Below are 24,713 nucleotides of genomic sequence, written 5' to 3'. Positions count from 1 at the left end.
AGAGTATTTCCAACTGAGAGGAAATAACAGGGGCAACTGAAAATTCCGAGGGACAAACACATGGTTTAGCAGGAGCAGAGAAGCAAACAACAGTAGAGCTCTCCAATACTGGGAAATCTTCATTGGGAGATAGTATTGTCAGTGAATCAGGAATAGTCCTTGGGATCTTCAAATCAGTAGCTTGAGAAAAAGGCAGAGCCAGGGTAGTGGTGGGAGGGAAGCTAACATCAGAAGCTGAAGTCTGTACCTCAGTGACAGAGCCTTGAGAATCAACAAGCAGCAAGTATGAAGTATGAAAACTCTTAATGACAGGCACCTTAGGAGTACAAGGAGTCTTTTCCGAAACTGCAATGGCCCTAACCACAGAGGTACCTAACCTGACAAAAACATGAATAGGTGTGTTTTCTAGTGCAAAATCTCTGATCACAGGACTCCTAACCGATAGTGAGGGTGTCTGGGTTTGATTAGAGAAAAAATCAGATGTATTGATAAGTGACTTAGAAACAACTACTGAGGTTCTAGATTTGCTGGACATGTGAGAAAAAATACCCTTTAAGATAGGAGCTTTAATTTCCTCCCAGAGTAACCCCATGTTTGCTGGGACATATTTAGACACAGTACTGAGGGACTGGGTTTCAGCAAAGGCAGGACAGCTAAATAGCTCAGATTTAAACCCCAGGACTTGTAATATGTGCATGGTGACCTCAGACAGTACTAAGGGAGTGACCACAGATATGCTGATCCCCAAAGGATTAGCCTGGAGAGAGAAATCAGGGGGACCCCCAGACAGGATACTCATTGTAGAAAGAGCTTCAGAATCAGAAGGAGAATCATTACCTCTCAGAGTCTCAAAACTAGTAAGACACAATTCAGCGAAAAGAGAAACCGTGTGCAAGCTTTTTACTAATCTATATGAAAAAGCGTCACTTTTGGGAGAAAACCGTGTGTCAGCAAACATTCCTGGGAACACAATATGAACCCTAGGAGGAACATACAGACTACTGTATGCTTTTAACCCTAAGCATAAAGAGGAGAAGAACTCAGACAGTACACGGGGGTTAATCATAACTGTACTGGTCTCTGAAGTAGGTATTTGGTAAGGAATATCTGGGAAACCAGAAATTACTGCAGACTCCATAATGTGGGAACTATGCGCTGAAGCAGGGATCACCGCTATGTGGGCGACAGGCTGGTTCAGTGAAATACCCGGGAGAAGGAACTCTGCGACCAAGCTTAGGGAAAAACCTGACTCCTGACTACATTTATCAGGAACCAGAACTTTAGCCGAAGTCTCCGGAGGCGAAGCTGCGGAAACTTGAGCTGAAGCAGGGGATTTATAGCAAAGAATATCTAGGGACTCCGTACGGTTATAGGAATCCCTCAATGCAACCTCTGCTGTCTGACTTGTGGACTCATTCTCTGAGGCTAAAACGAAGGCATTAACTTGGAGGCAGCAAGAATTTACAGGGGTTAATGCAGACAGTGCCTGAGAGTAAAACACAGGAAATTTTTTCTCTGTATTAGGAGAGACAAGGGATCTCTCCTCTGGAGCTAGGGGCGTGACCGTGGCTGGCAGAGAACAGGGAATTATCAAAGGAGACTCAGAGAGCTGCCCCTCAGGGGTTAATACAGAAATGACCCTGGGAACAGAACTTAGGGATTCTTTCTCTGACGGGGAAAGCGCACAGGACTGCCTAGCAGAGTTTAAAGCTGGAAAACCCTGAAGAGCTGGAGTGACAGATTCGGAGTTAGAAATAGGGGAACAAAGGGACTTATTCTCTGATAGTAGAACCTTAGTGTTGGCTAGTGAAACATATGTATTCTCCAGGGGAACCTCACAGGACTGATCGGCAGGGGTTAACGAAAACATATCATTGGTGTCAGGGAACCCGGGCATACAATCAGGGCAAGGATCCGTGGTAGACCAGGGATACAGCCAAGCGGCAGCGAAGCTGGCGAGGGAAGGATCCTGTTCCTTTATGCAAATGTCCAATGTCATGGAAAGGATATGGAGTGTTTTTTGGGCATCAGCCAACATGAGGAGAGGGTCCACTTTTGCTATATAAATGTCTAAAGACAAGGCCAGGGAAGAGAGTTCCTTTTGGGCGTCGTCCAATTCTAAAGGGTACACATTTTCCCAAGTTAAGGGGTAACCAGGAAAGCAAATACAAGCGGCCAGCGATTGTTTTAAGTCCCGGAGGCGGTAAACCTTCATCATGAGATCACTACGGCATTTGTTTTGCAAAGGGGTTAAACCTACAAACACAATCAGATCCTCAAGCATGGGTAATATCTCACATAGAAACTGGTATTCACACTGGGACTGGTTTACAGGCTGGGACAGGCTTTCAGACAGAAACTTACCAACCCTCACCACAGGGCGGTCCGAGTTTGTGCGGCCGAGCATACTGTCAGGGTTCTGCTCGCCACAAACCAGGACCGGACCGCGAGGCTGAGGTGGGGTTGTAAAAGCACCGACCTGAGACCGCGCAGGCTGATCCGGATTGCGCAGTTCGTAGTCATATGTCGCAGGATCAGGATTGGAGAAGACAGCGTCGTCGTTGTAGAAGCCAGGGTCAGGACAGGAGACATCAGGATAAACATTGTACAGGCAAGAGTTCGGCAACAGGTAGTCAGGAGAGCCCCGCTTCAGCTTAGGAGCGCGGGGTTGGCCTTTGCGCGAGCGACGACCATGGCCCATGGTGCTGGTCACAGGAGATGGTAGGCAGACCAGAATAGCACACCGTCTAGCTGCACGGGTGCACCAGTGCTACAACGCAAAAGTCCTGAGCGGGCAAGGGAATCCACTGTTTCAGCGCAGGAACCAGGACATGGCCTCTCTATATTAGGGAAAGAGTAGGCCCCAGGAACCAGGAAGCTGTAGATACAGGGAAACCTCCGCTACAGTGCAGGAATCCAGGAGACTGCAGAACGCAGGGACGAACCTCTACTTTAGTGCAGGAATCCAGGAGGCTGAAGGACGCAGGAACGAAACCTCTGCTTCAGCACAGGGGAACAGAAGCTGAAGGACGCAGGGAATACCTCCGTATCAGCATAAGGGAACAAGCGGCTTGAAGGGAGCTGAAGGATGCAGGACGTAACCTGGAATCAGCCTTGGAGAACAAGCGGCTTGAAGGAAGCTGAAGGACACAGGGCGGAACCTGGTATCAGCAAAGGAGAACAAGCGAGAGCTTGTGGCAAAACAGTTGACATCCAGTTAGGACTATGCTCGGCAGGGAGCATTATGGGAAGACAATACTTAAAGGCCAGCGGGCCAATCCCCGGAGGGGGGTGTAAAGGTACTGCTCCAATGAATGAATGCAAGTCTAGGTTGCAGTGATAAGCTGCACAGCTGCAGTAGATACCAGAGGGAGTGTGTATTGCTTTGATGAGTGAATCCAGGCTGCAGCAAACCTCAGGAGAGCTGATCCAGAACTGCACCGGTCTGCAAGGTAAAGCAACCAGTAAACCGTGGAGCGGATTCCTTACACATATACTCAATAGGACAGTCAGGCGCAGAGATGCATATATGGAGTCTCATAAATAGAACCCACTGACTCTAATGGCAGAAAATCCCCCTTAGGTCACAATAAAGCATGTAGTTCATGAAGTGTAATCTGTACTTTTAGAAACACAGTTGTAATGTCGCCATGTATATAAACCCCCAAGTCAGGTATACAGCGGGGGCCCTAAATAAGGTAATGGCTATATGGGTGATATCTTATCCCAAATTGACAGGACACTGTTGTCATACAAGCCCGTCTGGACGCACAGCTGAGTAGTGTACAGCAATAGTATACAGCAACAGGGTGCAGTCACCTTTAACTGTTGCGTCTAATTGGAAAATTGTATACTTAGCTCAGCACATGCTGTGTAGGTCCGATGCTGCTTAACTCAATCCCGTAGTAAGGGAGAGTGTGGGGGCAGGGTGCCTGCATGGAGGTTTTTTTTTTGTGTGGTTTTTTTTGTTCTCACTATATGTTACTTTTTCCTCATGTTATTTTGATTTCATCCTGTTCTGGAGTTGATATACATTATACCTTCATGTGGGTCACTGACATTCTGTAGGTATACTTCATTACCGCATTGACTGCTCCTTTATCACCCCCTCAGATTCTGTACCATCAGCCTCAATTCTTGAGGTTGACGGTTTTTTGTAAATAGGAACACTGTGGACAGGACAGGTTTCCAAGTCTGAGGATGTACATGGTGACTCCTGCAGTTTATGTATCCACATCTAGGTGATGTACTGTCATTTACACTATCTTCCATGTGTATATTTTGGAAGATTCTCTTGGTCTGTTAGTAGGGATTGGCCTTGGAATTTTTACCATCCCCCTCTATACAAACATGTTTTACTACTTATGTGATTAAAAGGTTTTTAACCATATTTACCATATCATCCTCATTTACCTTTCTGAGTGCATTCAAGGAGGAACTTCTATGTGTTTTTGTTGTTACTACAGTCTCTATCCTCTTTTGCACCTGATTTTGGTTGTACTTTACTTTACATTACTCTATCCATGATTGTGCTGATGCGGGAGCCACCCTTCCCCTTCCCCCTCCCCCTCTTTCCCACTACCTGATTTACTGGGCTAGAGTGAACACAGATTTAACAAACGCCTTGGGAACCAATATCTGTCTGGTGACCTCCCCTGTTTGTGTCTGCCTATTCACCCTATACAGGATATCATTCGATAATTCAAAATGGGGGAATACTACCACCCCCTGTGCATTCAATATCTGCTTATCAATTTTTACTACTTTATCATACTGTCTAGCAAGGACTGGTCTTCCCTTTGCCTCTGGCGAAAATCAGCGAGATATATGTCTGGTAAATCTCCAGGGCCCATATCCCCCTCCCTCTGGCCATCCACAGTCATCACTTGTGACTTCTGGCTACTTGAATGGTCACCTTGAGACTCAGATTTCTGCAACCAGTCCTGTTTGTCAGAGCGTCTTTGCTTCCGAGTCTTTTGAACCCGGTGTCTACTGGGAAAAAGGTCTGCCGAGAAGGGGAACAGTTTGCCAGGGTTCTCCTGAGCCATAGAATAAGGCTCCTCGTGAGAGACTGGAGCCATTAGATCTGAAAAGAAAGGCCAGTCCCGGCCGAGCACAACGGGGGCAGGGAGCCAAGGAGCGACTCCTACTTCGAGGTAGGCCTCCTGACCTTTTACCTGTAGCCGGATTTTGGCCGTCGGATAGCGTTTTACATCGCCGTGTATACATTGTATACACCTTGGGGAGTCAAAAGAACAGACGTTAGGCGGTAACAGTTCCTGGAAGACCAGAATTTTCCCAGAGCCCGAATCTACAAGGGCCTGGATGTTTTTCCCCCCAACCTTTGCTGGAAGTAGCCAGGGCTTGTAATTTTCTCCAGTGAAGGCCGAGGCAACGGTCCTGCTGAAGGAACAATCCATCTGTGGAAAGTCCACATGCCGGTGGACTTGTTCTCCGCAGGCGGAACATGGAGAGGGTTCCCTCGCAGGAGGGTGCCGTGGATAGCGCTTTGCTGGACCGGATACTGGAGACCAGGCATCTGGTGGGTCCTGTGGGCGACGTCCTCGGAAGTTCCTCTCATTTGGCGACAAGCCGACATCAGGAAGGGGATGAGGGTCTAGGCGGTGCCCGGCGTTTTGACTTCTTCCTTGTTGGAAGGACTGCTCCTTTAATGGCACTTGGCGGTTGCGTAATGAGGGGTCGTTGTTTCCCCGTTGTTCCAATCTCCCACTTTCGGTATCCGCAAGTGTGTGTGAAGTTGGATCCGTCGGGTCCAGGGCACTCGCCTGATCCTCGGCCCCAAAGAAGTTCTCAACGAGTCGGACCGCCAAAGCTAGGGTTTCAGCAGCATGGAGTTTTACCTACGAGCATGCGGAAGGGGGTATTATCTATAGGAATTGTTCCAAAACCACTTGCTCAAGGATTGCCTCCTTAATGCGCTCCGCGGGTTGTATCCAGCGAGTACACAAGTCCAATAAGCGCTGAGCGAGGACCCAGGGTCTCATCTTAGCAGTGTACTTCAGGTTACGGAACTGCTGCCGGTAGGTCTCTGGGGTGAGACCTAAGCGATCCAGTATGGCGGCTTTTACTTGCTGGTAGTCCATTGCCTGATCTGCTGGGAGGCCCTGATATGAGGCCTGGGCTTCTCCTATGAGGAGCGGAGCCAAAGCAGTTGCCCAGCGATCTGCAGCTCAGCCCTGAGCTTCGGCAACCCTTTCAAATGTCAGTAGAAAAGCCTCTGGATCCTCGTTCGGAGCCATTTTCCTCAGGAGGACCGGGGGTTTGTTCGCAAGTTCTGGACTGGCAGACCCCTGGAATTGGGTCAGCAGCTTGGCCATCCGCTCATCCTGTGCTGCCTGCTGCTGGGTTAGGAGATGGGTTTGCTGCTGCAATAGTAGTTGGGCCTGCTCCTGCATTAACAGTCCCTGCTGTCTGGTCTGCTCGCACAGAAACTCTTTAAAAAATCTTCAATTTTTCTAATTTGTGTGTGTGTGTGTGTGTGTGTGTGTGTGTGTGTGTGTGTGTGTGTGTGTGTGTGTGTGTGGCCCTTCAACTGCAGGGGCCTCTCAAAATCCCGGCACTTCTGACACCATATGTTGCAGGGTACATGCAACCACACACGCGGGTTCTCTTGATAAGGCTTATTTATTCAGCCTTCAAAACATACAGCATACAAAAACAAAATAGCTTCTCTTCAGCAGACAAAAACAAAATAGCTTCTCTTCAGCATGAAAACAAGGCAGCTTCTCTTCAGCATGCAGGACACAGACAGTTCATCATAACAGACCTTATAGCAGTAATCTCTTCAGTAGTTCAGTCCTGTCTCCTGACCAGCTAGCCTGCATATGTGTACAGCCTGGGGGTTTTAAAACACCTTGATTATGCAGCTGGAGTCAGACTAATTAAGCAGCCCTTCTCAACTGAAACTTAACCTCGTCACTGCAGCACTGCAAGCCTAAACATAGGTTTGCCAGGTATATGGCTGGTGACGTTAATTCACCCCGTCACTCACACATACACACACACACACTTATATGAAAAAGAAAGTACACCCTCTTTGAATTCTATTGTTTTATACATCAGGACAGTACATAATAACAATCATCTGTTCCTTTGCAGGTCTAAAAATTAGGTAAATACAACCTCAGATGAACAAAAACACATGACATATTACACTGTGTCATGATTTAACAAAAATAAAGCCAAAATGGAGAAGCTATGTGTGAAAAACTAAGTACACCCTTACTGCTTTCATAGGAATTAAGATGCTAAATAGCAGACAGGTGCTGCTAATCAAATGCCCTTGATTAATTGATCATCAGCAAGTGTGACCACCTCTATAAAAGCCGAAGTTTTAGCAGTTTGCTGGTCTGGAGCATTCAGGTGTGTGTTAACACAATGCCAAGGAGGAAAGACATCAGCAATGATCTTAGAGAAGCAATTGTTGCTGCCCAATCTGGGAAGGGTTATAAGGCCATCTCCAAACAATTTAAAGTCCATCATTCTACAGTGAGAAAGATTATTCAAAAGTGGAAAACATTCAAGACAGTTGCCAATCTTCCCAGGAGTGGACGTCCCAGCAAATTCATCCCAAGGTCAGACCGTGCAATGCTCAGAGAAATTGCAAAAAACCCAAGAGTACCATCTCAGACTCTACAGGCCTCAGTTAGCATGTTAAAGTTCATGACAGTACAATTAGAAAAAGACTGAACAAGTATGGGTTTATTTGGAAGGGTTGCCAGGAGAAAGCCTCTTCTCTCTAAAAAGAAAATGGCAGCACAGCTTAGGTTTGCAAAGTTGCATCTAAACAAACCACAAGACTTCTGGAACAATGTCCTTTGGACAGACGAGACCAAAGTGGAGATGTTTGGCCATAATGCACAGCGCCACGTTTGGCGAAAACCAAACACAGCATATCAGCACAAACACCTCATACCAACTGTCAAGCACATGTGGTGGAGGGGTGGTGATTTGGGGTTGTTTTGCAGCCACAGGACCTGGGAACCTTGCAGTCATTGAGTCTACCATGAACTCCTCTGTATACCAAAGTATTCTAGATTCAAATGTGAGGCCATCTGTCCAACAGCTAAAGCTTGGCCGAAATTGGGTCATGCAACAGGACAATGATCCCAAGCACACCAGCAAATCTACAACAGAATGGCTGAAAAAGAAAAGAATCAAGGTGTTGCAATGGCCCAGTCAAAGTCCAGACCTCAACCCGAATGAAATGCTGTGGTGGGACCATAAGAGAGCTGTGCATAAACAAATGCCCACAAACCACAATGAACTGAAGCAACGTTGTAAAGAAGAGTGGGCCAAAATTCCTCCACATTGATGTGAGAGACTGATAAAGTCATACAGAAAACGATTACTTCAAGTTATTGCTGCTAAAGGTGGTTCTACAAGCTATTGAATCATAAGGTGTACTTAGTTTTTCACACATGGCTTCTCCATTTTGGCTTTATTTTTGTTAAATAAATCATGACACGGTGTAATATGTCATGCGTTGTTGTTCATCTGAGGTTGTATTTACCTAATTTTTAGACCAGCTAAGGAACAGAGAATTGTTAATAATGTTCTGATATGTAAAACCATAGAATTCAAAGAGGGTGTACTTCCTTTTTCACACAACTGTATTAGTATACTATTGTTTTGGCTCAGAACCCACAAATCTCACAGATTTTGGTCTTTGGGGACCTGTAAGTCGGACATCAATATTGGGGAAGCTACTTGAAGGTTTAGTATGGGATACCATTCAGGAATACCCAATTGATAACAAAAATTATTAGTAATAGTCAGCATTAATTTATTAAGGATAGATCGTGCCAAACTAACCTTACTAGTTTCTTTGAGGTAAGGCTGCGGTTATAGTGCTGCGATGCGACAGCGCATCAAAACAAATGCATTGCCGCCGTCGCATGCGCTTGTAGTAAGCGCGACGGCTTGGTCACGATCGCCGGAAGTTATCTCAATTTGATTTTTCCAGCGAACGCAGCCTGACGTCACTGTTGCCGGCACTATAAACGTAACCTAAGTAGGAATTTAGACCACGGTAATGCAGTTGATGTGGTCTACTTAGATTTTGCAAAGGCTTTTGATACTGTTCCACACGAGGCTAGTGTACAAAATAAGGGAAATTGGACTCAGTAAAAATATTTGCATTGAAAACTGGTTGAAGGATAGACAAGAGTTTTCATAAGTTGACATCTTTGCATAAAACTAGATGCCTTTGGGCCAGTTGGGTTCTGGGCATAGAATGTACCAAACAAACATATGTTTGTGATATGACAGAGTTTGAAGCCTGTGGTAGGAGGTAAATTATTCTGACCTTTTGCCCTGACCTTCATTATATCTTTTTTTTTTTTTTATGCAAGAACAGTCAGTCATTATTGTTATAATTTTTACAGTAACTGAACAAAGTCACACGTTGCCCACATCACAGAATCCTGGTTAATATTTACGGATGATTATATTTGCTAAAGCAACCGCTTAAATAAAATAAATAAATAAAAGGCACAGAACAAAGGATCTAGGGTTTAGATCTATCTAATGATAACATACTATCTTTGCCTTATTTCATACACCCCTTGCTAGCGGCAGCCTTTCAAATTGCCTGTTGATGCTCTTCACATAAATATGTACAAAGATAGTATGTTATCATTAGATAGATCTTAAATGCCACAGAGCTTTAAAATATCACTCAACTTTGCACCTAATTGGCCCTGATTGCATCGGTCTGTGATTTGCAGTATAGAAGGAAATCAGGAGATTAGATTTTGGATCATCACACACTGTACTGAAAGTGTGACACCACTCAAAAACAAATAATATACATGATTTTATATATATATATATAAATATATATATATATAAAACTCAAAAGATGTTTGTCTGTGGGTTTGTGCTCGATCTCATTGGCTGTCATTGCCTGTCAAGCTCTCTCATTGGCTGACTGCGGGACGGGCCTTGGCTCTCATTGGCTCCCTTTGCCCGACTACGGGGCGGGCCTTGGCTCTCATGGTCTCTGAGGGCAAGGCAGGGTGACGTCACACATGTTCGGAGATGGGGAGGACCAGAGCCAGCCGCCGCACAACTCTCCCGCCCGCCACCGCAGCGGACAGCCGTCAACCAGGGCCACCAACAGGGGGGGTCTGCCACTGTTGGCGTCCTCAGCCGCGCCCGCGCCCCTGCGTGGCCATAAAAACAAAAAAAACAAACAGCATTGTGGCTGCACCCGGCTGCTGCAGCGCCGGAGGTCTGCTTTGGGGTGAGCGTGAGACAGGTGCCTGCAGGGGGCACAGTCGTCGATCCCCCCCCCGCAGTTCCTCCAGGCTGCTACCGAGCCCCCCCCCCCCCCCCGGCGGCCCCCCGCAGCACTCTAACCCCATGGCCGCCCCCCGCTACACCACCAGGACCCCGCAGTACGCCAGGCTGTTTTCGCCACCCCCCCCTGCCGGGCCTCCACAGCACTAGCCCCCCCGCAGCACTGTCACCCCCCTGAGGCCGCCCCCCACAGCACCGCCAGTCACTGCTGGGCTCCCGCAGTACCACCAGGCTGCCAATTCCCCCCCTCGCAGCACCGCCATCCCCTGCGGCCGGCCCCACCCCCGCAGTACTGCCAGCCACCGTCCATCCGCCCCCCCCCCACCTCTTTTGCGTTTTATATATATAGATAGGAGTTTGCACAGTCAAAGCCCTGTTCTCTCCACATACTCTTATCTTTATTGACTTGGATAAGGACAGGGTAGGAAACACCCTAAAATTCAGAGGCTCAGAGGCTGTTTTCTGATTTTACATGTCAACCAGCACCACCAGCTCAACTGTGCGCGAACAGGCTAGCAAATGTGATGACCAGAGCCAGAATGGACTATTATGATGTTTGGTTTAATGGGATCTCAGGAGAAACAAGTGTGGATTTCTATTGTACTGCTGACCGAGTCAGTTGATTGGTATGTTTATGTTCTAGGCTCTCTCCTTTCTCATGACAACACTAATCGTTGGAATTCTATGTAGAGAATTAATAAGTAACCTACATGTAGATTTAGGCTCGCTCTCCTTCTTGCAACATAATACCTGTCGCACAAAAGGTGAAGTTTTGCTGCCTAGCAAATGCTTCTTTCGAAAAACAATTCAGTTTTCTTCTGCAAGATAAAAATCCTGGCTGAAAAGAAATTAATTAAAAGTACTATGAGATATGTACATTTGTCTCAGTTTTTTCCCCAAATCCTCATTATAATTCCTATTACTAAAGTACATGAAAAAACAGCAGCTATTTTAAAAGTAGTCAAATTGCTGCAAACCTAGTGCTAAAAAAAGCATAAAAACAAACAAAATTATGTACGGCATACCCCAGTTTAAGGACACTCACTTTAAGTACACTCGCGAGTGAGGACATATTGCCCAATAAGCAAACGGCAGCTCACGCATGCGCCTATCAGCACGTCCTGAACAGCAATACCGGCTCCCTACTTGTACCAAAGCTGTGCGCAAGCGGGGAGACTATAGAGCTTGTTACAAATGCATTATTTACATCAGTTATGCACGTATATGACGATTGCAGTACAGAACATGTGGGGAAAAGGTAGTGCTTCACTTTAAGTACATTTTCGCTTTACATACATGCTCCGGTCCCATTGCGTACGTTAATGCGGGGTATGCCTGTACATAGAAATAATGCAAAAAACATTTTAGAGGTATAGTATTGTCTATTTTGGATATCACTTATTTTAAATGATAATTTGGGGGTCTATTAAGAATTGCATGTCTTCTCAAAACTGTTCTGTCTCTCTGGTATTTTAATTTTAGAACTGATTTCCTTAGTTAAATATTAATCTGCTAGTTAAAGTCGTGTGTCTGGCTATTCATAAACAAGCACACCAATTAGTTACCAGTCACAAAACCACTTCCACTGCGCCGTGCTATCCAAACACTACAAGAAAGGTTTTAATAAGCAATTCCCAACCCAAAGCCTAAATGAGTTACTCAAATAATGTTAGTATCTTCTGCTGCACTGACTGCCATTTAATGAACCCCCGCGCCGAATCTTCGCCGACCGATCACAGGAGAAAGGATTTATCCGCAACATAGCTAATTACTTATCATTGTGTGGATTGTATTGATGCACATATTAACAGGGGGAGGGGAAACGGGAGGGGGAGGGGAAATGGGAGGGGGAGGGGGAAATAATCAAATTAAATAAACAGCAGCATGGGCTGCTGCTTTAACCTTCACACTGCACTTGGGAGAGCTCAATTTTAACCTCCTGGACACAAAGCATTCCCACCCCTTTTTTCTTTTACATATGTAAACCATGTGACAATGTATAATTCTACATTCTTACCTATGCTTTGAATCATTTCGTGCTCCTGTTATAAAGCTGTAAAAATCCCGATTGTGTGCCTAACAGATTGGCTGCAGGCTGTGAAATGCTGCACCTGATAGTAATATAATGTTAAATAAATTTAACACATTATTACAGCTTTCAGAGTAATGGACAGTCTGCTGTTTGGAACACAGCAACAGGTCTGTTTGTGATACTTTGTTGCCAAAGGGCAGAACTCTAAAAAGGTGTGTGTCATAGCCTATTTCAGAAGAGGATGTGGATATGACTTTCTAAATCAGGGGTTCTTAACCTTTTGTACTTCAATCACACCTAAGGGAGCAACAAGGTCCCCAATCACCCCATACGAATAAAGTGAACAAAAATAAACCTCAAATTGTTAAAAAAAAAAAAAAAGCACCAAAAATCAATGAGAACGTTGTTGTTTTTTTATCAATTAAAACCTGGAAACTAGGGACAGTTTAGTATAGGGCCCTCTCCCTTTAGTAAGTACAGTAAGTGTAACAAACAGAGACGGAAAATTATGGGTGGATCCCTATTAACCATGCATTTATGTGGCGGGAGATAAAGAAGCTTTCGCACGATGTATCAGCCACGTGTTATTTTAACAGAATAAAAGTAATAAATGTTACAAATACAGAATGGAAATGAATCTTTGGTTCTAGTTTAGATCATTTTTAATATTAAAAAATAAATCTTCAGCAAAACCCAGCACCTTCTCAATCACCCCCTGAGCCCCTTTCAATCAACCCCTGAGTCCCTTTCAATCAACCCCTGAGGCTCCTTCAATCACCCCCAGGGTTGGGATTACCCCTGGTTAAGAACCCCTGTCCTAAATGGTTGTTGTAGCAAACAAAGAATGATGAGTACATTAAAAAAAAAATCATTAAATATACAGTAGCATTAGGCGTTTAAAAAAATGCAGACAGTATTATCTAATACTACAGTACTGATTTATTTATATTTATTTACTGCTTTAATATGTCAGATGCTTAGATCTCTTGCATAGAGCATCATATTTTAATTAGAAACACCTTTGGAAGGGGATCTCTTAAAGTCAATCAAAAAATGACATGCAAAAATAAATAAACCTGTGTGTATGTCAAATGATAAAAGTAATGTAGCCGCGTTACTTGGACTGAAGACTGCACAACCACATATAGGCTTTCCCTACCGCTCTGGAGAGGCTAGAATATAAACAATATCTACTGTACATAGTGTGCTCCAAAGCCAATTAGGGGGGGTGGTAGTTTGTTGCTTCCGATTGGGAGATGCTAGCAGTAAAACAGGATCTCTTTTCTTTATATGTCAAACAGGAGTGTCCCTGGAATAAAGCACAGCCCAGCTCCAAAGGACACCCCAGTGCAGCTAATGAGCAGGAAGGATGCTACTATAAGGCTGGGGCCATGGTACTGCAGACCGCGTGGCGCGTCCGCACGCTGAGCGAACAGACTGCCTTAAGGCAGTGTACGCGTCCATGCGGCGTGCGGCGCGTCCGTGCGGAAGCAGGAGGGGGCGTGTATTGCGTGAGAAATCAGTTAAACTGATTTGTCAGCGCGACAGACATGTCACATGAGCGGTTCGCTCTGTGACATCACTGGCACGCCAATAGACACGCCCACGGATGGCGTGCGCAACATGGTCAAAAAACGTGTTGGTTGACATCACAACCGAGCACGCCTCCGCGCGGGCGAAGGCACCATGTCCCCAGCCTTAAGCCTCGGCCAGGGTGGCACTGAGCGGGCACGCGCGCTCACGCTGGCCGCTCTGAAACACATTGAGGCAATGTGTGTGGCCAGCGTGAGCGAGCGCCTGCGCATGCTCGGCACTTAGATGCTTGCAGGGCAAGCAAATTTGATTTTGCCACTCGCACCTAGCCAGCCACGAATAGCCCGGTCGAGCAGGGCGCAGCGCACGAGCTCCCTGCCTGGCTGCAGCCTTAGGCCTCGGGCATGGTCAGCGCTTAGTCGCTGACCCGTGCTGAGGCGCGCTGGTGCTTACCAGTGAGCCCCTGCAGCCGCAATGAGAGCGGCTTTAGCAGGGGCTCGCGCACGCTTCCGCAGGCGTGGGTCTTATGAGAATTTTAGATTCAAGCGCGCAAGGGAGCGCAGGGCCGGTCACGTGAGCGGTTCCCCCTTCCGACACGCCCACGGACGGCGCGCTAACCAAGGCCAGGGAAAGCCCCTGCTTTCCCTCAGCCTCAGCGCGCCTCCGTATGACTGCTGCAACCCTGGACGCAGCCTAAGGCCTCGACCATAAAAAAATGTATGTTGCAAACAAGCGGAGCAATGTAATTACACAGCAGGGATTCTTCTTTAATGTTGCTAGTTATACTCAAGGGGGGAAAGGAATAGCTGCAGAAGCTGCACTGCATCAGCACAGACATGAATGTTTAGTTGGCTGCATCCAGTTAGCTGATGCACAGAATTCTGCTTTGCTTTATTGGGGCCGTTTAACTTACAGTAGCATTTTTTTTTTTTTTTAAACCGTGCAATTTGCAGCGTTCCTGTCTCACATATTCATCTTTGACCAGATTCAAGTGTCACTATTTGGTTGAGAACACCTTAATTATATTGATCTATTTGACTTATAACGACACCGTAATTACTTAACAAATAAAGATAATTTTACATGTGCCTTTTCGGCCCGGCAAACAGTCTCATCTTAAAAAGGATATTAAACCATCCAAAAAAGACCCCAAACAAACAGAAAGAACTTGCACTTACCATTAATATTTTCTTAAAAGACAAGCAAACAAAAAAAATCTAATTTCTTATACATTGGTGCTCAGATCCACTGACTCCACCAATATGCTTACAGACAATATAGGAACAACAATGGTTTGGATCGTCACTCAAAAATTAAGAGAAAAAATAAAAATCTTACAGTCTGTGTATTCAACGTCTATAAAAAAAAATTGCAATGTATAAGGGTCAATGCCCTTTCCTCAGACTGAAACGTTGCAATTTATGTAGTAAAGCAGGGGAGTGCAAACGTTTACTGCTGCGCCCCCGTCTGGCCTGCTCTGGAGCAACCCCCCTCCCCCTACCTTGCAACTGCGTCAAATTATGCTCCGTCCGGGGTGACATAATGTCACATGACCTCTGCTACCACCCGCGCCCCTCCAGAAAAATCTCCCGCCCCCCAGTTTACGCACCCCTGTGGTAGAGCGCATAGAATATATATATATATATATATATATATATATATATATATATATATATATATATATATATATATATATATATATACACACATATACACATATATACACACACACACACACACACTTTGCAATTCAAACCATTGTTGTTCCTGTATTAAACCCTCCAAAGCATTACTTTACTATGGAAAAGTTAAAAATATCAAAATATACTTAAAACTTGACCTTAAAAATAAAATAATAATAATAATCTCCATTTAACCTACTGAACATACCACGGTCCTCAATTCACTTTCGCCCAAGGCAGGACTGTTCTGTAAAAGGAACAAGGTGTACTAATGCCAGTGACACGTTTAAGGAGGGGTTACATCTGGGTGATGCCTTTTTAGCCAACTCTGATTTGAAAGTATTTTTGTAAAAGTTATTACGGAAATATGGTGAGCTGGGACTTGGGAGGGGCCTGATATCCTCCGGCTACTGCCTTTTGTCTGATGGTACCAAGTGTGCAGCAAGTTCTTGTACAGCCAGACCTCCCTGGACCCTCTTTCCTCATCTTTACTGGTTCTCTGATGAGGACAGCATGGACTATGGAAGCACTCGATTGACAAACATTACCCCATTCAGAAGCCCCTAATTAATACAATGTGTAGATAATTTCAGAGAAACAAAAAGAAGCCACATATTTGCCTGTAACACCGTTCGATTGGTGTCAGGAAGCCAACTGGATTGTCAAATTGTTTACACAGGTTTTTTTTTTTTAGTCTGGCTACATAGGATTTCTCCTTTAAGGGTCGAAGAGAAGCTTCATTGACGAGCGCTCCTATACACGTCTACTCTGATCTAGGTTGCCAAGTAAATGCAGTTGGTAGTATGCACTACTCACCAAGCGCGTGGGAGAATTCCTTCTCCCACCTGGGAAAAATGGGTCCATTGTTACACAGGGAAGATTGTCTCCCAGCAGATACCCACAAAGAAGGGACTTAGATCTTTTATCCACTACAAATGTGCACGGAACCTGTTTGAAGAAGTGACTTGAATGCTGCACGGTTGCTTACAATTTTTGCAAACTGGTTGCACGAGATCCTCCCACCCCATGTAGATGTTAAGATAACAACCTCAATCTGGAAGGTTTTGCAATTGCTCCCTTGAATGTGTAATATGGTACTTCCTTCCTACTCACACACCACACAATCATGCATTGAGCTCCTAGCACGTCTGCTGTGTAAATATTCAGAAGGGCAACTATAAAAACATTTTAACCTCTTCCCTGCCAGTAGGTTATGAGATCTATATACCACATATACAAAAATATAATACAGGCATACCCCTGTTTAAGGACACTCACTTTAAGTACACTCGCGAGTAAGTACATCTCGCTTAATAGGCAAACGGCAGCTCACGCATGCGCCTGTCAGCACGTCCTGAACAGCAATACCGGCTCCCTACATGTACCGAAGCTGTATGCAAGCGGGGAGACTATAGAGCCTGTTACACATGCGTTATTTACATCAGTTATGCACGTATATGATGATTGCAGTACAGTACATGCATCGATAAGTCGGGAAAAGGTAGTGCTTCACTTTAAGTACATTTTCGCTTTACATACATGCTCCGGTCCCATTGCGTACGTTAATGTGGGGTATGCCTGTATATACTGTATAACACATTTAAAAAAAAAAAAAAAAAAGGAATTAGGAGCCAGCCTGCATTTTTAGGAGCCACAGTTTGGTTAAGCAGGATACGTTGCGCTGTTGCAAGTCGCGGTAGTGACCGACAGGTGTCAGCCAGCACTGTGCCGCAACACAGGTGCCGAGGTTGAATTTTTAGATGCCAAGTGCACCACGCACACATCACTAGCAAAGCAAGTCAGTATGGCAGCCTATGCAACTTTCCCTCCCAGGGTATCCTTAGTCTTTTGCAGAATATGGCTGCTGTACTTGTTAGAAGCCATACTGTACATAGATTATGCAATCTATTCTATAAAACAGGGGTGCGCAATCTTTTTTCCCCTTGCGCCCCCCTGCCGGTTCTCCCCCCCCCCCCCCCCCCCTCTTACCTTGACTCCGGAGTTCTGATGTCATTTGACACCGCGGTGCGTCTCCAGAAGCCGTCTGAGCCAAGGTAAGTGAAGTTTACAGAGGCCTTCGCCTTTAATGTAAATGCCTTTGGGAAGCGCCCGAGGCCTTTGTAAACCTCGCGCCCCCCCCTCTCCCCCCCCCCCCCCCGCAGAGAAGCTTTCAAGGGATTTTTCTCTCCCTCAGATCAGCAATAGGAGGAAAGAGAGAGAACTCTCCAAAGCTTGTCTTATAATATAAATTGTTAGTCCAAATAAAAAAGAAAAAAAAAAGGTGTCCCCTAATACTGAAGCCAACAGCAACTGAAAGAACTGTTCAAATCAAATTGCACATATCACCACTGGGGGGCAACAACGCAGCAGATATCCTGCCACTGAATGCAGACACAATGTAGTGATAGCCAATGCAATTCATTACTGTCAATAACGAATTCCAATAGCTTGTCAGTTGCCTAGATCCAAATCTGCCATGCTTTTGTTATTAAACATGCTGTAGAGAAGATACTCTGTTCTTTATGCATTAAGCTCTGCGGCTGCAAATGTGGATACAATTACTACATAAGGGGTCAGATCCAGCAGGACAAAATATAAATGTAAGCTGCCTTTGAAAAATTATTTTAAGTGATTAAATCTCGCTTATATTTGCTTCCAGTGTAAAAATGAGTACGTTTCTATTGTAATCAGGTGCTTTTAATTATAACCTTATTTGGTGCATCTTTAAACTAATTATGCAGCCATCACCAGCCATACAAAACAACAAATGGAAAATAGTCTGGACCAACAATTTGCCTGCATGCGCAGCAGCTTACAAAAGCGAATCCATAGAGATCTGTAACACGCTCCAATGTATTGGGTTACTATGAAGATATTACAAGTCTAAACATACATATCGGAGGTTTAAAAATAATGTCAATCACCTACAATTGGCCTATTAAGCATCCTATGGCAATAAGTGCAGCTTGATTCCTAACAGTGACTGGTTCTTGCAAAGTAAACAGACTATTACTCTGTACAGAACTGTTTGCACGGCTTGAACTTTATAAAATGAAGCTTTAAATTAGTTTCATTACTCACAGGAAGTTAGCAGAGTGGATTCAATTGGGCATTTGTAGTCATTAAAATTGACTTTCAGACAAGATTCATTCTTACCTCTTCTTGCTTTTCTTCATTGACTACATTGAGACTCATCTGAGAGTGGCTGCTTATCCCGCTATCCTCATTTCCATCATCGTAATAGGATGGCTTTACAGGGTCTTTAGCAGACTGGGGGCTCCTATCAGCCTTTGGGGCTGTTACCTCTGCTCTTTCCTCACTTTCCATTGAGCTCAATGACAAAGTGCTGTGGTGGTTTGGGCAATGAAATGAAATACTAGACTTGTGCAATTCAACACTTGGGCTCTGAGGCTTGGGAGCAGTGGGTCTTACAGGAGTGCCAAGAGGTTCACATTCCGATGCAAAATGGGCAGAGCGTTTTGGTTCCTCGCCATCCGCATAAAAAACCTCAGTGGCCAATGGACACTGGTTACTAGAGGTAGGTGATGGGCTACAAGCTTCCACACTGAGGCCTTCGGATGTCATTTTGCATTCAGTAGGTAGCACATGTATTTTAATATTAGGACTATCATTGTGGGAACCGGTGGAATTTAGCAGACATTTACTCTCAGACAAAGGGGAGTGTGGGTTAAATATGCACCTCTTCCTCTCATTATTAGTGCTGCTAGAAACCCTCCTGGAGTAATCGTCATGCAAGCGACTGTTTGGTCTAGTTGTGTTGGATTCTTCGTTAGAAGGAGAGTCACACTTACTCCCTTCTCTTTTCCAAGGGCCATCTGTAACATTGCTCACTAATTTTAATACCCTATCAAAATCCTTTGCTCTAATTGGACTTTTCCAACGCTTTGATCTTCTTTCTGGAGTCCCAGCCATTTTATCTAAATCGGAAGAATAGCTTAGCATGGTCTCTTGTAGAATTTCTTTTTCACTGCTGGATTTTATGTCTGTTAGATTTGAGACCGATTTCCTCTTGAAGGAACTTTTTCTGAGAAAGTTTAAATTGTCCGTGCTTTTGCTCCGTCTGTAAATTATGTGGTTGTTTACTGAATCCTTCACTGTAAGCTCACAATTCTTCTGCTGTGGCCCTACTGGAGACCAGGGCCTGAGAGGGCATTGTGTGATATGTGCTTTGTCAACATCTATCAAATGTATCCTTCCAACTCCATAAGCACGTCTAATGCTACGAGATCTATGAGTACTTCTCAAAAATGAGTTATCGCTTTCCTCGACATCTGATCCATCTGACTGCAGCCTGTCAATCCCATTACAATCATCTAGGACAGGTCTCCAGTTAGACAACCTGCAGGGTGTGTGATGGTTTACAACTCCCTCGGTAGAAGGCTCACGCTTCTGAACATCGCTTCCCACCTCATTATCATTTAAAATACTAGCATTTTCTTTTGCCTGAATTCCTTGAAGAACCGATGACTTTAGTTTTTTGAAGGAACCCATCTTTCTCAATGAGGATAAAGCATTCCATGTTGAGGAGTGGCCCACAGTTACCATGGAACTTGGCCGTTCATTGCTTGGGCTTGTTCGTTTTTTGGGGGTGGCAAAAAAGTGCAGTAACTTGGAAGAGTTCAGATGATCATCCTGTAATTCTGCTTTGTTTTTGTTGCTGTTGTCACATGCTCCACTGTGACAGTTCACATTAGCTAAAGTTCTTAAGTCACTTTTATCCATAACTTGAGAGGTAACTATGGTCCCATTCCCACAGCCATTAGGGAGCGATGTCATACTCTCAACCATGTGAGCATCAAGATAGGGTGGGCTACGCTTCAGACCCACAACACTGTATTCATCAGCTGTCTCGCGATCCAGTCTGTCATTTGTTGTAACTCCTTTTTGTCTTGTTTCCACATTTATTGTTTGCATGAAGTTTCCCAGGGGAGAGCACGGCCAGCCCCTAGAAAACAAAGCCACTATTTAGTCAATCTTTTTTTTTCCCCCACCCAGCCCTGTTCAGGAGGGTGGGGGGGAAATCAGGGGTTTAAATGAAAGCTCACGGATGGCCTTTAATTGAAGACACAAAGAGGAAATTAAAATGCATATCATGGATGAGTGTTTACCAATTGGGGCAGATGCTCATATATGTAGTTATTACAATTGAGAGTAGTTTACTCAGTATGTAAAAAAATATTGTCTTAAAAAAAATATTGTCTTAAGGTGTATCATTAATGAAAAACTAAAAATGTGACATTCCTAGGTAAAACTTTGGGTTAAAAAAGGTTAATGCTCAGGTTCTACAATACGACATTCATAGATATTTTTAGCAAGAGTCTACCGCCTAAAAGAGCCTCATACAGTCAGTGGAAACAGTACGTAACAATATTCAAAATAAAACATTTACAGAATGTTTTCCTATGAAATGAACAGTGCTCTGTTTGCAGGCCAGCTTGCTGCACACTAACCAAAGCTGCCTTTATACATTTCCACCTCCTAATATTACACTCAACTACAAAACAGGCCTCTGTCATGAGAAATGCACGGAGATTAAAATACAGTTATTTAATATATTTGTTTTGGTGTTGGAAAGGCCACTTGTTCCAGAACAAACTCCACCAGAGGCTGAAGTGTGACGGTACTGGGGCAGTGTATCACTACTTTATTCACAAACACAGAATACCATTACTCTGTCATTCAAAAGTATTTAGTTTATGTAAGATATTTATTTTAAACATGATCTCTCCTTTTCTGTTTTTATAGCTTATATTTTGTATAAACGGTTAAAAAAAAATTTCATTAAGTACAATGAGCTGTGTCCCTTTACTAATCTGGTCTAAAGTTGCTTTAAAAAATAGAAACTGTACCACTCAAACCCAGTATTGAATACGATATTTTATATCACTGTGTATTAATCAATGAGAAAAAGAAAAATGATCAGTTGTATCTTGGTGGAATAGAAACCAATTGCACACATGCTAATTAGAGAGTATTCACGATGAGAGCTTTTCAGCCAGTGGAGGTCTTTCTTTGTCTGCTTTCTTCTAGCTGGGTTTCTGGGCTAATCATGTGAACTTTCTGGGCTTAGGGCAAACAGGAAGCAAAGCCCCTTAGCAACCAGAAAAGCTGTGAAGAAGCACTGGCCCAGCAGGGGAGCAGACAGCTTCCCCACACTTTACTATACCCCTCCCTGACTTCATCAGATCTCACATGCTACACTTACTTTGCAATAATAAACCAGCAGCTTCATGCATTATTCTGCCAAAACACGGGCCGGGTGACCATACATATTTAATATGCTACGTTAGCACAATAGTATGAACATGCTTGTTGGGATTGTAAGGCTAGTTAGGGACAGTAAGGCTAGTTATATTTTTGATCACATCAATAGAGCACCCATTGGATATGCTGGAATGTATGTTCAGGGCAGAAGTCAGACGTGCAATAGTGACAAAGAATGAAATATTGCTATAATAAAAAAAAAGGTATACATTAATGATCCTATTGGCTAAAATCTTGAGAAAGAACTGCCCTCTCTACTTAAGCATATATCATTATCTCTGTGTTAGTAGTGGAATAAGCACTGCTTTCTGATCTACTGTATTGCTACAAGAGCATGCATAGTAACAGGTGCACTGCCAGCTCACAGCACCACCACCCCTTATGTTGCCAAGATCACATCTCTCTGTGAGCCCCACTTCATCAAGCTCACTTCGTCAGACTTGCAGCACACTCCTTGTGATCATCATTTTGCAGTACAGCCAGGTACTCAGGAGTTGGGTTACCATCAGGTAAAAAAAAACACAGTAGACCACCAACCTGGTGACAGACAGCGGCTTCTTCAATGACAAAAGCGTAATCAGTACACCAAGGGTGTAGATAAAACTCTGCCCTTCCCGGTCTCTATTATGAATGCACTCGAGAGTTGGGTTATCATCAGGGTGTATTGCAAGGCTAGATGACAGGGTGGCAACTGAACTAGTCAGTCTCGATTTCCCGATCACAGGTCTTCGTAGCGACGACATTCACACACACACACACACACACACACACACACACACACACACACACACACACACACACACAATGTATATATACACACCTCCCCTTGCTTTTCTGCTCTGCTGTAGGTGGGAGTCCTGCTTACCTGGTACAGCGATGCCAGCAAGTGTCCCCGTCTGATCAGCTGCAGGGGGCAGCTCTCCTGGACTCTCTGCCCTTGCAATACATTGCTTGGTAATTCAGGAAGCCAACATCCACAGACAACAGTAGTGATCACATCAACAAAGTATTGAACGGGTTCGCTGGAAAGTCCAACCCCCTTCCTCTCCCCCCCAAAAAGTCCAAAAGAGCAGAGGGGAGAGGAGCAATGACCCTTGTACAAGGCTATGAGCAAGCACTGTACAGCCTGGGAACAGCAGGGAGTGAATGAGGGAGGAGGGGGTGTGCTTAGTTACAGGAGGAGGAGGCGGAGGTGAGGTGGGAGGGGGTAGACGTTATTTCCATTTAGGATGAGTTTCTATCTCTTCCCACAGACGATAGATCCCCATATAGCTGGAGGCTGAAGAAGATGCCCCACTGCGAGCAGTGAGTTTAGCAGACAGGGGGATGTAAGACTTATGAAGGCACTCAATCAAAGTGGGGATGGGTCTCAAAGGAAGGATAAAACGGATTAAAAAAGTAAACCTCTTCCCAATGCCAACCCCCATGTGTTGTAAATGAGTGGGATGATGTGATTTACTTTTGACTCAGGTAAAGGGCAGGGTTGCATGCTGCTTTCTTTCATTGTGACAGTAACATTGCTGTGTCGCTGTTATATCAGTCACAGTGCTTTTTAGTGGATTACGGTAGATCTAATCTGTTTGTAGCATTAGTTTTATTAGAGGTGCTGACACTCTTATTTTTAATGTTTGCACCTCTTTTGTGTGCTCATAATTTGATTTGCTTATATTTTAAGCAAAAGGTGACACTGTCTGCTCATTTGCATGTCATTACCCAGAATCCCTAGCTGCAGTGGAAGCACTGTATGCTAAAACAGGGGGGAGCAAACTTTTTTCCCTGCACCTCCCTACCGCCGGTCCCCTCACCTCCGCGCCCCCCCCCCTCGCTCCGGCGTCACAACGTCACGTTGCCATAGTGACGTCACATGACCTCTGCCGCGTTGCCATGGCGACGTGTGTGAGAAGCCGCCGGAGCCAAGGTAAGTTAGGTTTACAGAGGCCCTGCAGCTCCCCCGGCACTTAATTTAAGTGCCTTCGGGAAGCGCGCGGGGCCTCTGTAAACCCCGCGCCCCCCCACACTCAGTTTCGCGCCCCCAAGTTTGCGCACCGCTGTGCTAAGAGATAATGGGGAAAAGCAGGGTTGCAGACTTGGACTGCGGCCCCGCTGGCGCTGACCGCGCTCATGCTTGAGAGTGGTGACGTCACCAACTCTCTAAGCATGAGTGCCGGGTGTCCTGCCTATATTGCAAGCGCAGACGGGGGGGGGGGGGGCGCATTGCGGGCAAGTTGAGCGCGCTTGAAAGTCAATTTTTTTTGTTTGCTCAAGCGCAGGGACTTCCACGTATAGGCATATGTAAGTAAAAGCAGCAAGCACCGTTCGCTCAGCGGGGACGCAGCCTTGTCTGAGGCGTGAGCGTGCTCACAAGTGATATTTGTATTTGCTTATATTGAGTAGATTTCCTATTTGCCATGGAGAGTTTTTGTAGCAGTAATCCTCCCCCTCCTCCCCCTCCTCCCCAAGGATCCTATATGAGTGTAAATCATCTAATTGTTAGTATCTTGTCTTATCCCCTGCGCTTTAAAATATAAAATAAAAAAGTTTATTTTTGTGTTGAAAGATTATGATTTTCATAAGCCCTAGTAACCTTCGGGCTGCTCTGGGGAGAGCTTCATTTTAACCTCCCAGGCACTTTATATTTCAAATCCTTTATATCTCCTGAACAGTGCATTAGATTTTAAAACGAAAAGCGACTTTTTGGCAGGTCAAGAAGAGTTATAATAAAGTATAAAATGAAGGAGGAAAAAATGCGTACTGCTGCTTAAAGACTTTACACCTGTGGTGCCAGGGGTTAATAACAAGATCACTTTTTTGCTTCCCCATGCTCCATTTTAATATTTTTTTTCAATCCAATGCAAATC

The 24,713-nt window shown here is 44.7% G+C and overlaps 1 protein-coding gene across 6 annotated transcripts in view; it reads right to left on the bottom strand.

Annotated features, from left to right (window-relative positions):
* Positions 1-23,006, bottom strand: part of SPATA13 (spermatogenesis associated 13) — an 85,916-nt gene extending 62,910 nt beyond the window's left edge. For 2 of the 6 annotated variants that reach the window (XM_075592231.1, XM_075592233.1), the window contains exons 1-2: positions 22,721-23,006; positions 18,727-20,536 (exon numbers count right to left, since the gene is read on the bottom strand). In XM_075592231.1, coding sequence (XP_075448346.1) covers positions 18,727-20,505 — 1,779 coding nt within the window. In that variant the 5' untranslated portion in view covers positions 20,506-20,536; positions 22,721-23,006. Of the gene's footprint in view, positions 1-16,386; positions 16,558-18,726; positions 20,537-22,675 lie in introns of those variants that run through there. The other 4 variants (XM_075592232.1, XM_075592238.1, XM_075592235.1 and 1 more) reach the window with 4 other exon arrangements.
* Positions 23,007-24,713: the final 1,707 nt, after the last annotated feature.

This window comes from Ascaphus truei, chromosome 3, assembly GCF_040206685.1.
Source record: "Ascaphus truei isolate aAscTru1 chromosome 3, aAscTru1.hap1, whole genome shotgun sequence".
NCBI lineage: Eukaryota > Metazoa > Chordata > Amphibia > Anura > Ascaphidae > Ascaphus > Ascaphus truei.
This window is presented reverse-complemented; position numbering and strand designations above follow the sequence as displayed.